The following is a 14,859-nucleotide window of genomic DNA, read 5'->3' as shown; positions in this document are numbered from 1 at the left end:
ACTACTAAACTTCCGTAAAAAACTTTCCCCAGCAGATGAAGCCTCTGAAACCTTGAACTCACCTTGGCTTTATGCTTCCTTGAAGAAAAATCAAAGCAAATTTGTAGCCAAGGTCAGTCTGCACATACAGGTCTGATAAATATCACCAAACAGAAAATTTGTGTGTTGTGTCATGCAACTCATTGTTTATGGAAAACAATCTAATATGCAATCAGCCCTATGCTTTATCGCGCACTTTCATCTGTCCTCTAACAAAGCTCCCTACGCAATTCACAGGAAGCTCATAAACATAACTTTTCAGCAAGGTGCTCAGCAGACGGTTGGTCGTGACCTCTTTGTAGAGATAGCGGTTTTAAACGTGTTCAGCCAGGAGTAAATTTTGTTATGCCCTGACCCAGACTCATTAAAACATGAAAATACACCTGTGAAAGGAGCATTGGAAATTTGCCTGCAACCCATTGAGAAAATGACACTATCACCACCTGGCCAACTGAGTGCAACTATGGGTTACTTGACATGCTTAGTACATTCCTTGCACATATGTGATTCCCTTTGCAACAAGGCATAAATAATCAACAGAGTTAGGGTACCAAAATAGTCACTTTAGTCTTGTAATTAATAATTTGAACAACAGCAGCTAGATGGTAAAACCCAGTTTGTATAATGTGAAAGATACATATTAGAAAAGACAACAAAAGCTCAGTCTCTAGAGTAAATAAAAATCAGCACAGCGTTATTTTGTATGCACTCATTAAAGTCTTTATTAAGTAACAGTTGGTCAACGTTAGTGTAAATGATGAACAGCTGTGTCTTTTTAAAACATTTAGGATAAACTGAAGTTACTGTAAAAACCAGTCAAAACACTAAGGCTATATGTCCTGCTTTGTGGCATGGAGTGCTTCATTGTGAAGGCAGCAGGATCCAAAACTTGGATCAAGAGAGGCAGTAATGAGGAAAAGTGAGCAACTGTAGCAAAGGGAAGTGACAGAAGTATAACAGTGGGGCTGACTTGGCAAGAAGAGAGGAAGGTAAATTTAGCAGGGGTACTGCAGGAGCAGGAGTAAAGGAAAGGGAAGGAACAAGGAGAAATGAGGGCTGCCAAAAAACAGAAATGGGAGGGGTGATGGAGTTAGAGAAAGGAAATGAAAAGAAAGGAGAGTTGCTTCAAAAGGTGATGTCAAAATCTGCCGTAAGGATGTCTGGAGAGGATAAGGAAGCATAGAAATGTATAAGGATAATGGGGTCAGATGTGGCAGGACAAATGAAGGAGGTAAGGAGGGCTGGGTATCAAACCTCAGTAAATCTGTGAGATCAAGAGAAACCTGTCTACAGCACAGAGAATCTAAAACTACAGAAAGCTAGTATCAAATCTATGGCCAAATTTGTAGATTTATGTTTTGACGAGTTAACCAATTTGGATAAAAATGTTTATTGAAATTGGTGATGCACTGAACTTATAGTGCAAGTGAGCACATCACCAGAATATTTATGCATATTCCTTTTGTTACGGATTTTTTTAAATAACAACTCTTGGCAATTTTATTGAGCCAAAATTCTTCTAAAATAACACTGAAATTAATAGTTTACTAGTGGTATCTGTGCTGAGACACAGGTGTCATATTGACACTGGTACTGAAAAATTTCAAATACCCAGCCCTACGAGTAAGGAGAACACAGGGAAGCTTTTACAATCATTTTGAGCTATAATGAGCTAATTTTCTTTGTTGCTTGTTGGGATTTGCTGCTGCTCTCTTCCTGGATATTTAGGCATCTTTGGGAATTCCAAGCCTCTGCTCTTCTCCTTCCAGGAGCTTCCTATAAGTTGCGATCTCTGCATCCAACTTGAGCTTAATGTGCAACAGTTCCTGGTAATCTTGAAGATACTTGGTCATCTCCAGCTTGGTATCACAGAGCTGACCCTCCAGCTGAGCGATGATACTCTCTAGGTTCACCACCTTATCCATGTGGGACATCTCCATGTCCTCCAGCTGCTGCTCCAGGGCGGCATTGCGAGCCCTCAGACCGTCAATCTGGTTCTGCAGGTCTGTCACCTGGTTGTGGAAGGTTGTGATCTCGTCTTTCATGGTTTTCATGTGATCCTCATGTTTGCCAGCATGCTCCTTTAGAGTATCAAACTTGCTCTTGTACCACTTCTCGGCTTCTTGCACATTACGGGCAGCGACTGACTCTATCTCTGCACGCATGTTGCGCAGATAAGCAGCCAGGTCAGGACGATCACCGTCCAGCTCAGCTGTAATTTTTGAGTCCTCGATCTGCTTCATGAGGTCAGCCACCTCCTCATCATGCAGCTTCTTGAGAAACTCGATCTCAGCCACCAGTTGTTCTATGCGCTTTTCCAACTCAGCCTTCTGCAGCGTGGCATTGTCAACATCCTGTCGGAACTCCGTCAGAATCAGCTCTGCTTCTTCTTTGAGGGCCAGCTCCTCCTCCAGCTTTAGTCTCCACACTTCAACCTCTTCCTCAATGTAGCCACGTTCGATATCAGCTGCTCCCTTCTCATGAGTAAGGGTCTCAATCAGCTCCCGCACCTCTTTAAACTTGAGCTCGTATTCTTCTCCGATGCCTGATGGGCTTCCCTTGTAGCGGCTCTGCAGCACATCCAGCTGGGCTTGAAGAGAAGCATTTTTCTGCTCCAGTGCCTGGACCTTCTCAATGTATCCTGCAAACTTAACATTGAGTTCCTGCATCTCCTCTTTCTCATTGGCATGCTGCTGGTGTATCTCAGTGCCCAACTCGATGGCAGTTCCACGATAACCCGAGCGTCCACGGCTGTCAAATGAAGATCCACGGCACCGGGATGGTGACGGGCTCTGGACCCTTACTCTGCCGCCAGAGCTGCTAACTTGCAGGCTCTTCTGGGTATAAGATGCAGCTCTCATGTTGTGTAAAATACTGGTTTTGCCTTTCAGTTTACAGAGAAATAGGTGCTCTTTCAGCTTCTTGTGTAGCCCACGTCGCGAATGACACTCCCTCAGATCACCACTGAGTTTTTATGCAGCGATAAAGAATGTCTCAGACAGCCTTGAAACTCACGCTAGGTTTTAACATATTTCAAAAGTGGATTATGACAGACTTTCGGGGGACTGTGTTAGTGGCCGGCCAGGTCGAGTCCACTCCCTGGCCTTTGCACCAGGATGTGAAATAGTGATCAGATTATGTATGGCCGCTATTTTTAACTCGCCATCCACTTCGGATGCTAACGATGTTGGGTGTGACAGAATGGAAAGGGTATCCAGTGCACTCGTAAACAAAGACAATGTGCTTTGGCAGCATAATTTTCTAATTTGTTAAACTGCTCTGACGTAGATTCCCTCAACTCCATACCACCAAGCTACGCACCCAAAGAATTATTTGAAACTGCCTTCAGTGATTAATATCTGCTATTTCAGCTACCACATAATTCTCAAACACACCAAACGTATCGCAAAGAAGAAAAGCCACGTTTCATACAACTGTTCAGAATAAAAGGGGGGGAAAAAAATCATTATGGAGAGATGCATTTTCCAGATACAAACAGACGAAATGGAGAGCAGCTGGGGAGTGGGTACCCAGAAGGCGGAAAATGAAATGCTGAATTAAACCAGCTATCAATATTGTTGAGGCATTTATCCTGTGTATCATGCCAGTGGCTCATACTGAGGGGAGAACACCTGAAATGTCTGCTAACCTAATCTCCATGTAAATGTATGATGTGTCACTCACTTTGACATACTGTCCCGCAAAGTCAGTGACCTCTGAAGTGAAGCAGCCTGAGGCATCCACGGGGCAGATAGGAGCCTGGTCCCTCTGGATGATGTTGTATTCAGTGCACACCCTGTAATCATCCTGCACAGAGAATAATGCATTTTAAGGAGTGTTTTGATCCGAGTTTTTAAATATCTAATTTACATGCTTTTCACTGCTGTAACATCCCTCGTAACAAAGTCATGTACTGTCGACCAGTAGCCTTAAAATGTTTTTGAAAATCGCTCCATTATAAAGTGACACATTTCATTTCAAGTTCATATTTTGATTAAGTATTACTACAGATAAAAAAATAGCAACAAAACACCCCTATTTAGTAGTCAGTTTCACCAGTTTAAGACATGGTGTGACTACATATTAAATTCCTTGTTGAGCTGGATACTCTCTTCAGCGTTGAAACAAGCGCTGCTGGTATGTGACAGCTAGGCATGAAAGATCTGAGTACTGTCCAGCTGTAAATGTAATTTGTGTTCAAACACCATGTCAAGATCCAAGATAGATGGCTCACAGGGTCATTTCACATCTAGTCATAACAAAATAAAACTCGAAAAATATAGTTTGGCAGCGCTTTCTTCTTTCTGTATATCATGAGAGAATATACGTTTGTGTTGCAGATTTTCATAACAAACAAATCAATGTGAATGCGACCATTAAACATAAGATCTGACACCAAATATCAAACATTTAAATGCAAATTCAAGGAAGTCGATGACATGAAGAGTGCATTTCACAGTCCCAAAGGAACTGAAGTGCAGTAAAAGAACCAGAGAGTGTTGAAGAGAAAATCTAGACATACAGAAATACTGAGTATTCACAGCTGGCCACAGCCACAGGGGCATCCATCTGCCCTTGACAAGGGCATCTAACCTATTAGCAATGACCCAATACCTCTGATAGCACTGCTGCACTGCCATTTGATACTGTAGCGTTCAATACAAATCTATAGTAAAGCCTTATCAGTAAGAAGACAAATCAAAGTGAATACACAAAACATATGTTCCATTACAGGTCTTAGGTATTTTAAATTGGCCAGACATAAAATCCAGTATTCTATACTGACAGTCAATAGAAACTACGAGGTAGGAATGTATGCAGAATTCTACTTGTAGGGGGGTTGTAATTATTCATTGTGGATTTACTGATGATCTAGTGCCCTGGTCGTTGAGATAATGATGAGTTGTCGTTTTGTCATGATTCATTGCACATGGGTTGGTCACTTTGCAAAAGTGAACCAAATACACACCAAGCAATACTCAGTGAGTATCTGCACAATTTGAGAATGGGTTTTGAAGGCCTATATAAAGGCCCAAAAAAGGCCACCATTGTTAGTCCAGTGAACAGCATCATGCCGCGTCTATCACATGAACAACGTCTCCGGGCACTGGGTATGGTGGAGGCCGGTTTGAGCTACAGTGATGTAGCCAGGCGTATGGGCTGTTCCCAACCCACAATCAGAAGCCTGGTCCAAAGCATGCGCCGACGGATTGCTGCCTGCATCGAAGCAAATGGAGGCCGTACTCGGTATTGACTGTTGTGACTTTGTGTTTGGCAGGTGCCGCTTTCTTTTGTGAAATTCTTTATTTTGAAACCATTCTTGAAACTTTAGATTTTTGTTTCTGTATGCCAATATGCTAAACAAATGATTCATATGAAGAAAATCCAGTTTCGGGCTTCAAAATAAAAATTATGTTGAAAAAATATGGTCTCAAAGTTTTTAATGACTGTCAGTGTACATGGCAAGATACAAGATACAAATTAAAAAGGTCTTATTTCTGAAACAAAACTAACAAATGAGTCATAGCTGTCAAGAATAGAGTCCTAAATTTGGTCTTTATATCAAATTTTCATCCACCAAATTTGAAATGTGGTGTAAATAAAATAGGTTATCTTACTGTCACTGTTAAAAGCAAATATTACTGAGGTTTAACCCAGTGCATTCATGTAACTACACCATGCAGGAGCTTCACTAGAGAAGACACAATCAAATATATAAAACTAAATCAACCACTGTGACAACACTAAAAAACTGCAGAAAACACAATTTACATGGTGCCAGAAACAGAACAGAAATGAATTGCTTTTAGAGTGAAATGAAAAGGCATGTTTTTTTCAATAGGACAGCTTGAAAAAATGGAAACATTTCTCAGCTTCTCCTCATACTAACTAACACAAGAAGTGTTGTATATAATGCTGTAATTAGAGGAGGAGAGCAGCCTGATAGGTGGCAGGTGGAGCTCAATTACAGTGACGGGGGAATCAGGACAAACGGCCAGAGCTGCACACAGAACAAATGAGAGCCCATTCTCCCCTCCCATGATCTCAACGACCACAGCACACTACGACGTGTCCTTGTGTGTCTAAATATTCTCATACTCTCAAATTGACAAAAACACTACTTCACATTTATACACAATTCATTCCGTGTCTGCTGGATGTGTAATCTGTGCTGACATCTCTGCTAGAACATCTTTATACGGTGGAAACATCAATGTTGTGGTGACAGCGTGTTCCACTGCCACCAAATGGACCAAAAGATGAAACATGTAACAGCAAATTTAAGCATTTTCATAGCAGTGAAGAAAATTTAGTTGGCAAAACAGCAAGACTTAGAGAACTTTTCAGTAAGCACAGTTTTCATGTCCTGCTGTGAACATTTGGCAGTGTGTAGCAGTAGTGCACACTCTGTCCGGCTAAGCTCCAAAGCACTCTCTCTGGTCAGATCAATAACCAGCAAGGGGAGGAAGAGAAAAGAGGAATTTGGAGAAGATCACACTCACAGCTCCAAAGTAAGGTGCCTGGTGGACAACTCCTGTGCCCTCTTCCTCCTTGACGTAGTTATCCATCACCACCTGAAAGGCTCCTTTCTCCCCGCACTGAAGTCAAGCAGGGACAAGGAGAATTAGATGAACGGGGGGTAAAATGTGAGGAAGCGAAAAAAGTACAGCCACAGTCAGGAAGAGAGAGGGTAAGAGACAGATTTAGAGATATGCCAATTTGTGGTCCAACAAGTAATTAAGGTAAGAAATTGGTCTGTCTTTATTTTGGGTCAGAAAATAAGTAAAAGTGCAAAATAGCCAGGAACAAAAACACTGTCTACAAACCTTGGCAAAGTACGTGAAAAGAGGCTTGTATTTTTTCCCTTTCAGCATCTTGCCAGGAAATCTAAAAACACATAAAACAGATTTTAAAACCTTCTTTCAGTATCTGTAATTCCCTGCAGAGTTAAACCTGCAGGAAAATTGTACAAGCACACTTCTGACAACATACGGGCAAAACTTCAAATAAAAAAGGAAATGCTAACCAAAGAGTCGCCTTAATATGATGCTACAAAGATGTTGTTTCCACTGGGGTGGACACATTCTATTTATTTTTTTTTAAACCCAGCCACCTGTTTGGCTTTCTCTCTAAAATCTCTCTAAATAGTGCCCTTTTATTTGACTTTACACCTGCCAAAAATCCGTATGAGACAAGAAAGGAGCTAAACGTGAAGAATTGTCACCTTCAGTCAGAACTGTGAGCTTTCGTTTTAAGCTTTTCAGAAAAGTCTTTAAGCTTTAAGAGCAGCAGGAAGTGATTTGAGGACCTTTCGCTGCTTTGAGTTTCACCACTAAGGCTAAACACTTCTTTAAAAAAAATTTAAAAAATCATTCAATCTATATTTTATTATTTCAGCAGTATTCTCCAAAAATATGCTAATTGGAGTTTGCCATCAATAAATTATAAAATGTTAGATAAGGCAGTAAAGAACAATGCTTCTTTTGGTTAAAATGCGCATACAATATTTATAATTAATTTTGGGGCCTCTATTAATAAAAAATAAATGAGATGTTAAAAATGGGTTAGTGTATAGCAAAATACACAACACTTTTTTTAAAGACTACTATGTTTAGGAACGAATGATAGTCAAAAAATACGTAAAGCTCAGGAAAAAAAGCATTCACATATTTATTAGTAATATCCTGTGGCTTTTATTTTGTTTTTGTTACTAAAGGACCCCTTATGTAATGTGTCAAACAGCTTCAGTGCACACAAGAAAACTATTTTATTTGTATGATTCCTCTTAAAACATCTATTACTAAATGTTTTATTGGGTAAGGACAAAAACTGCCTCAGGATCTTCTTAAAGATCTAGTTACGGGTTGCGTTAGTATTGTCAGCAGAATCCGTCATGATACACTGTTTCTGCGATCATCGTACGAATAAAGACACCTGTGCCTTGCTGTATGGGGACTTTGTCCTTGTGGAAGAAGAAGAGCCTCTGTCCAGGGTGCAATATTTTTCAACATGGCTTCTTCATTGCCAGTTAATTTATCAAATATATGGGATGAGTGGGAATAAATCATGCCCAGAAATGTGCTCCATCAGGTTTCAGCACGCTCTGTATCCATCATTCACTCAGGTGTTTTCTTCATCTCACTTTGGCTCTTTTTCCTGCCATATACTGTGCTCTCCCTCAGCACCACCTTCATCCACTGAGCTGGGAAATAGAGAAACTTTATTTCCCTTCCGCTGCATTAAACAACACTCAGCTGGTAAAATACAACTCCGCTAATTTTGCTGTGAGTAACGTTATCCGTGTCTATTTAGCCTGGAGACAACAAAACTCAGCATTCTGTTTTTCCAAGTAGAAAATTTTATGGTCAAATTCAATAACCTATTATAAATATCTATCATTATAAATAATGACAGCGACATTTAAATATAAACATTTATTGCAACTAAAACTTTTATTTCATCTTAAATACACGACCGTTCAGAAGTTTGGGGTCACTCAGACAATTTCATGTTTTCAATGAAAACTCACACTTTAATTCATGTGCTAGCATAATTACACAAGGGTTTTCTAATCATCAGTGAGCCTTTCAACACCATTATCTAACACAATGTAGCATTAGAACACAGGAGTGATGGTTGCTGGAAATGTTCCTCTGTACCGCTATGGAGATATTCCATTAAAAATCAGACATTTACAGCTAGAATATCCATTTGTCACATTAACAATGTCTAGACTGTATTTCTGATTAATTTAATGTCATCTTCATTGGGAAAAAAATGCTTATCTTTCAAAAATAAGGACATTTCTAAGTGACCCCAAACTTTTGAACGGTAGCATATTTCGAATAGATAGGGATTAAAAAAAAACAAGCATGAACAGAAAACCAATGTAACGCTTAAATAACTATGCAACACAAAACAAACGGTGGGTCACATAAGCTTCATTATCATTTAGTAGCATTTGTTGACTATAGCAGAAAGCTGACAACTAGTGCTTTTGTTGTCAAAGTAACATAAGACAACTAACATACATAATGCTGCCATCGATCATCACTACAACTGACAGTCAAAAAAACATCTTTGTCATTTCAGTACAGTACAAAATGCACGATAACGGTTGACAGCTAATGCAAAGTTAATTTTATGCTACCTAAATGACAGTCCTTTGTGGTTATGCATGTGTAGAACTGATCAAATATTAGTAGCATTTCATGTAGCTTCTGTGTGCTAGCTGATGATTTCACAGTAACAAAGTAAGATTGCGATGCTCCACTGAATTGTATAGTCTATTGATTTGGGGGAAATTATTTCCCCAGGAGGTCAGCTGACGTACTTTGGTGCCCATAGGCTAATGAGTCTACATTTCGAGCATTAGTCATTTGTATATTTTTTTCTGTTTTTTTTTTTGACAGCTCAAAGGATCTTTTGCACTCACTTGTCCAGGACAGTGTACTCGCTCTCCGACTTGAACAGAGCTCCCAGCCTGGCCTCCATCATGATGTAGGTCTTGTCTGTGCTGTTATCTGACACGCAAACAGAAAAAAAACACGAGAGATTTTTTTGTCATTTGTTGGTTTACACATCTTCCTGTCAGGCTTGTGTAGACAATACATCTAGATCTATGATTAAAAATGACTCCTTTAATTAAACGACGGTCCACGATGTTGCTCATTTAAGCCGCAAACAGTTAGCACAATGTAGAGCTGTTAGGCAGTTAATCCAGTGAAAATGAATCAGCTACAATATAGTAAATGTGCTGGCAAACTAAATATCTTTAGGATTTGGGCTGTTGGTAAGAAACAGGCGTGTGCTTTGGTCATTTTTCAAACTCTGCCATTTAATAACCCCTCCAGAATGATTTATGTTTATTGACCTGGATTGCATGTACAACGAAGAGCAACTTCAAGATTCAAATCTATGCAACTTACAGCTGCACTATATTCAAGCCTGTTCAACCTGAAGGTCAAGCCCTGCTTCATAATAATACAGTCAACCACAAAAAAAAAAAAAAAAAGATCCAGTATGGACCGTATGGTGCAGCTACCACCATCTGACCAAGAACTGAGTTGCATGGATTCAGTCCTTGCCACCCTGCGCAGAATAACTGCCTGACATTTCAGGAAACTGAACCTTCTTGATAAAATGGCCAAGGGGAAATTTTTAGGAAAAATCAAAAAGAAAAGAAAAAAAAAAAAAAGAGGACACCAAGAACAGCAGGGACAACAGTTGTGAAGAGGGCAAAAACCAAATGGCCTGAGACGGTGAGACACAAAAAGAGAGAGGAGGGGGCAGCATCAATAAAAGATGTTTCTTCCCCTCAGTGGTGTGACAAATGACTGCACAGCTCAGACCTGCCGCTGCTGACAACCCCTCAACTCAAACAGCGACAAAGGCAGCGAGGGAAAGAGACAGGCGAAAAGAGACAGACTGAGAGAAAATAAGAACAGTGAAGGACAAAAACAGGTGAACGTGAAGGCAAAGAGAGCGATAAGGAAATGAAGGGGAAAAAATGGGGATAAAGATGGAGCGAGAGAAGAAGGAAGATAAAAAAGAGACGGAGCTGATACAAAAAAAAAAAAAAAAAAAACAACATTCATTGGTATTCCAAGGCGGTCTCCCATGCAGCACAGCACAGGCGGTGCAGTTGGGATGACAGACTGTGCTTCAACATTGCCCCCTGCAGTATCAGGTGGACAAAGACAAGCTGACAGGAATCTAGGTCATCCTTTTAAAAACCCACCAGTTTCTCTCACAGGGAACCAAAAACTACAGCAGGAGGGTAACAGAAAAACAGTAGCCACCTCTCTGGAGTATTATTTTTATATATTTGAACAAGGACAATGCTTTTTTTAAGTGGCCTCATTTAAGGTTCATCCACATTTCCAGGTTTGAGCCACACACTGATGCACTGTACAGTCAAACACACATGCATACAACTGCCAGTCACAGCAAAAGCAGGCATTTTGACATGTCAAAGTCAGAAGAACACAGGCGTGAGTAGTATAACTAATGCTGGCTTTTAGCTGCTTATTTTGTTATGATTGTTATAAACACACGTTAATGTCCTGCACACATTATGCTGTATTAGAGACTTTGTGTTAAAAACTGAAGAATTGATAATAATGTTGAAGAAAATGTTTGAGATTGTGAACTAAATACATATTTGACAAACATATACACAGTAAGCAAAGAATGCAACTATTTATCTGTTACAGACTACAAAGCCATATCTCAGGAAATCAAATCTACAAATGCTTTCTGTAGGAAAACAGCTTAAACCAGTAGATGTCAGTTAAGTGGACACACCTTGCTAAAACAAATGCAGTCTTATGCAACTAGGGCTGCACCTTTACAATTATATATAAAAAAAAATCCTCTGATTTATTTTCTCACCATTTTGCCTGTTTAAAGTGTGGAACGTGTTTGATTTAATTTTCCACAACTCTAAGTTACATCTTCAGACATCTCAATCTACAGTTATAACATCCCAAAACGTCCCTTCACAACAACAAAACACAGAAAAAAGCAGCAATACTGACATCAGAGAAGCTTGAAATGGCTAATCAGCTTAAACAACTGATCATTGCATGTCTAAATAGAACAATCAAACAAAAAATAATTTAACGTGACTCATACAGACATAATATTAGAGCCGGCTTTCATATATACTACATTATAAATCAGTACCAACACGGGACTGAGCCCTCAAAAATACAAGGGAAGTTGAAGCAACACTTCGATAACACAGTCATCACAACATTCACAAAAGAAGAATATATTTCAAGAATGTTAGATTTGACTGCTGGATCAGTTTTCGTTAGTCACAAGTGACAACTTGAAAACTGAGTGTGTATTCATTAACTATAGAGCTCCTAAAGCACTAAATCTTGAGTAGAAATAAACCCCATAGTTTTAACATTCTTAAAGTTATAAGAAACATCTCATAATATTTTGCTTAGGACTGTGAATTTTCTTTGAAACTTTATTTAGTTGTAGTCCAGCTTTACAGTGAATTAAAGGCAGATTCAGTTTGAATCTTGCTATGAACAAGTCATCCTTTAAAATCACAAAAACAACACTTCTTAACGCAACCTGAATGTGGAACCCATTAGCATAGTTAATAAACAACTTCATCTGATGTTCTTTTGTTCAAACCTGACAGGACCTTTTATGTGGGTGAGTCTACATGCACTTAAGGATAGAATCTATATGAGCGTCAATTATGTCTTAGCATCAGGTTTCTGCTCATGACTGTCAAGCATCTGGTTGGTTGTAGATAAAAACAAAGTTCCAGTCACAGACATTCCCTTGTCACACAACAACAAAAAGCTGTCTTATTTTTTCAGCTAACACTTTAAAGCCAAAGCCAAGTAAGTCCACCAACACATTATGGTACAAAAAATCCTTTCCTCTGGGTGCAATTTGCCCAGGCAGTACTCCTCCTCTGCTAATTTGTTCTTGTTTGTTCTTCCTGAATAAAAAGCACCCATCAGTTGATACTCTGGTCCAAAGCACTAAGCCCACAAGGGAAACCAGATTTCCAGTCAGAAAACTTTTGCCTCAGGCATCAGCATTGAAACAACATTGTTCAACAAAATTACCAATGCCGGTAATTCAAGTAATCCACAACACAAACATGTTTGTCAGAAGGATGTGTGAGCAATTTTTTTTATTTCCCTCACAGTGATTTGAAGACAGTACAGGCAACAGTATCAAAATAACTGAGTTTTTGATAATAATCTGAAAGGACCCTAAGTAAAAGAACATTCAGGAGTGTACCAGGGTTCTCGCCAGCGCACTTCAGCGTAACGGGCTGTTACGCTGTCATAACGGCCCGTTACACTGTCTAACGGGCCGTTACACTGTCTAACGGCCCGTTACGCATTTCAGCGTAACGGGTCGTTACGCTGAAATGCGTAACGGCATTTCAGCGCATTTCAGCGCATGCACAGTCCAGCGCATTTCAAAGATTACGCTGTTGTTATGAGAGTGTGCTGCTCCGTCATGAGAGTGGGAGAGAGAGCCGCGTGTGTGTGTGTGTGTGTGTGTGGGAGGGAGGGGGAGGGAGGGGGAGAGCGAGTGAGACGGACGGGCAGTCGGTGCAGTCAGAGGAGGAGAGAAGGTGTGTAGTTGCTGGTTTGGCGGCACTGTGCGGTTCAGCCACTGTTTATAGACAATAAAGGCTGCAGTGTTCTTCGATATGACGGTATCATAATAGGGCTTATAAACTTTCTTTGCTAACCCAGGCTTCTTTTTCAGACTCTGTATATGCTGACATAAAGACAGCATTTAAAGCATCATGTCACTCTTCTTCCACACAAAATTGACTTAAGACGTGCGGCCTACTTCAGCCCAGAGGGTCAGGCTGTTATAATGGAGAGTTATGACTAATATTGAAAAATATTACAGGAAAAAGTGCTGCTACTGCAAATGATCCAAGAGAGGAATGATGACAGAAAACTGTTATTCGCATCAGATACAGTGATTTTAATCACTCAGCGCACTCTCAATGCAGTTGTTTCTTTCTGACACGACAGAGCTGTCAAACTTTAAATTTCATTCATTTAAACTAAATAGTGACAAAAGTGTATTTACCACTACAAAAACGACCGACTAGTATTTTTTGTCGAAATCAAAGTAATTTTAATGATGCTGCTTGAATATTTATAGTGACAAACATCAATGGACAAGTCAGTTTTCTAATCTGTGTCCTATTAGCTCTGCTCAGTGGCATTACTAACGTACAGCTCACAGGTTTGCAGATTTAACATGTTTCCTAGGTTGAGAGTCAATATAGCTAAAAGAGAATTGAAGCAAACTGGTGAGAGACTGGCACTTCTTTCAGCCAATTTAAATCTGAAACTCTGAAAATAACCTTCTCTGGACCAGGTTACCAGGGCGATGTAGCCATGTTAAAGGAAAGCCAAGTTCTTGACACAAAAAGCTCTGACCTTAGGCTCTTACGGGCTGCCTGGATCTGGACAAACCATTTATGGTGAACAAACTCTGCAGAGAAGTGTTCAGTCCCACTTAGCATAACAGTGGTTGTTTCATCACCATGAGCAACTACACCCTGATTTCAAGAGCCCTGTGCTAAGCTTTGTTTCTCACCTTTGACCTTGACATACAGGAACTCTGGGTTGACACAGAGGGCCAGGTTGCTTGGCAGAGTCCATGGCGTGGTTGTCCAGGCAATCAAAGAAACATCCTCACTCTCAACCAACGGGAAGTTGACAATCACTGAGGGATCCTGAACATCCTGGTGACAAAAATGAAATATGGAGGTGAGGTCAATTCTGTCTCGAACCAGCAGACTATGTGAATTCTGTTGTCAAGCTTTTGAAATAGAATAATCATGACTGCAGCAGTGCTACATGCCAACCTTGTAGTTCTGATGGGACTCAAAGTTGGAGAGGGGGGTGTTGCAGGCAGTGGAGAATGGCATGACTTTAACACCACGGTACACCAGACCCTTGTCATACAACTGCTTGAACACCCACCTGAGAAATCAAAACAAACATTTTAAAATAAAGACTAAACAGCAAGACAACACGAACTGCAAAGCAATGTGTGTATTTGTGGCCCTTTTACGATGAAGAATGCATCACACTGCTGGCTTTATCCGTCTGTTAAAGTGATGCTCATTCAGACATGAGTCACTTACGTAAAGGGTACACAAGCCTTCAATCAGACAAGACTGCACTTATCAAAAGAGCTGGCAGCTTGAGTGACATTTGGATACCTTGTGGTTTGTGCAAAGGAGGAGGAGAGTGGTGCAGGAAAAAAGTCATGATAGCTCATACAAAGGCTGTTTTCTGT

At 40.1% G+C, this 14,859-nt stretch overlaps 2 protein-coding genes across 2 annotated transcripts in view; both read right to left on the bottom strand.

Moving 5' to 3' along the window:
- The window catches only part of iars1 (isoleucyl-tRNA synthetase 1), a 57,810-nt gene that overhangs the window by 39,036 nt on the left and 3,915 nt on the right, over nucleotides 1-14,859 (bottom strand). The window contains exons 6-11 of the mRNA XM_022192340.2: nucleotides 14,423-14,540; nucleotides 14,152-14,299; nucleotides 9,476-9,563; nucleotides 6,867-6,927; nucleotides 6,543-6,638; nucleotides 3,724-3,846 (exon numbers count right to left, since the gene is read on the bottom strand). Coding sequence (XP_022048032.2) covers nucleotides 3,724-3,846; nucleotides 6,543-6,638; nucleotides 6,867-6,927; nucleotides 9,476-9,563; nucleotides 14,152-14,299; nucleotides 14,423-14,540 — 634 coding nt within the window. The remainder of the gene's footprint in view (nucleotides 1-3,723; nucleotides 3,847-6,542; nucleotides 6,639-6,866; nucleotides 6,928-9,475; nucleotides 9,564-14,151; nucleotides 14,300-14,422; nucleotides 14,541-14,859) is intronic.
- LOC110949995 (vimentin-like) lies at nucleotides 1,596-3,713 on the bottom strand. The gene has a single exon (XM_051948569.1). The coding sequence runs from the start codon at nucleotides 2,898-2,900 to the stop codon at nucleotides 1,764-1,766; it is 1,137 nt and encodes a 378-aa protein (XP_051804529.1). The 5' UTR covers nucleotides 2,901-3,713; the 3' UTR covers nucleotides 1,596-1,763.

The sequence above is a fragment of the Acanthochromis polyacanthus genome, chromosome 5, assembly GCF_021347895.1.
Source record: "Acanthochromis polyacanthus isolate Apoly-LR-REF ecotype Palm Island chromosome 5, KAUST_Apoly_ChrSc, whole genome shotgun sequence".
Classification (NCBI taxonomy): Eukaryota; Metazoa; Chordata; class Actinopteri; family Pomacentridae; genus Acanthochromis; species Acanthochromis polyacanthus.
The sequence above is the reverse complement of the archived record's forward strand: the minus strand, read 5'-3'. Positions and strand labels throughout refer to the sequence as shown.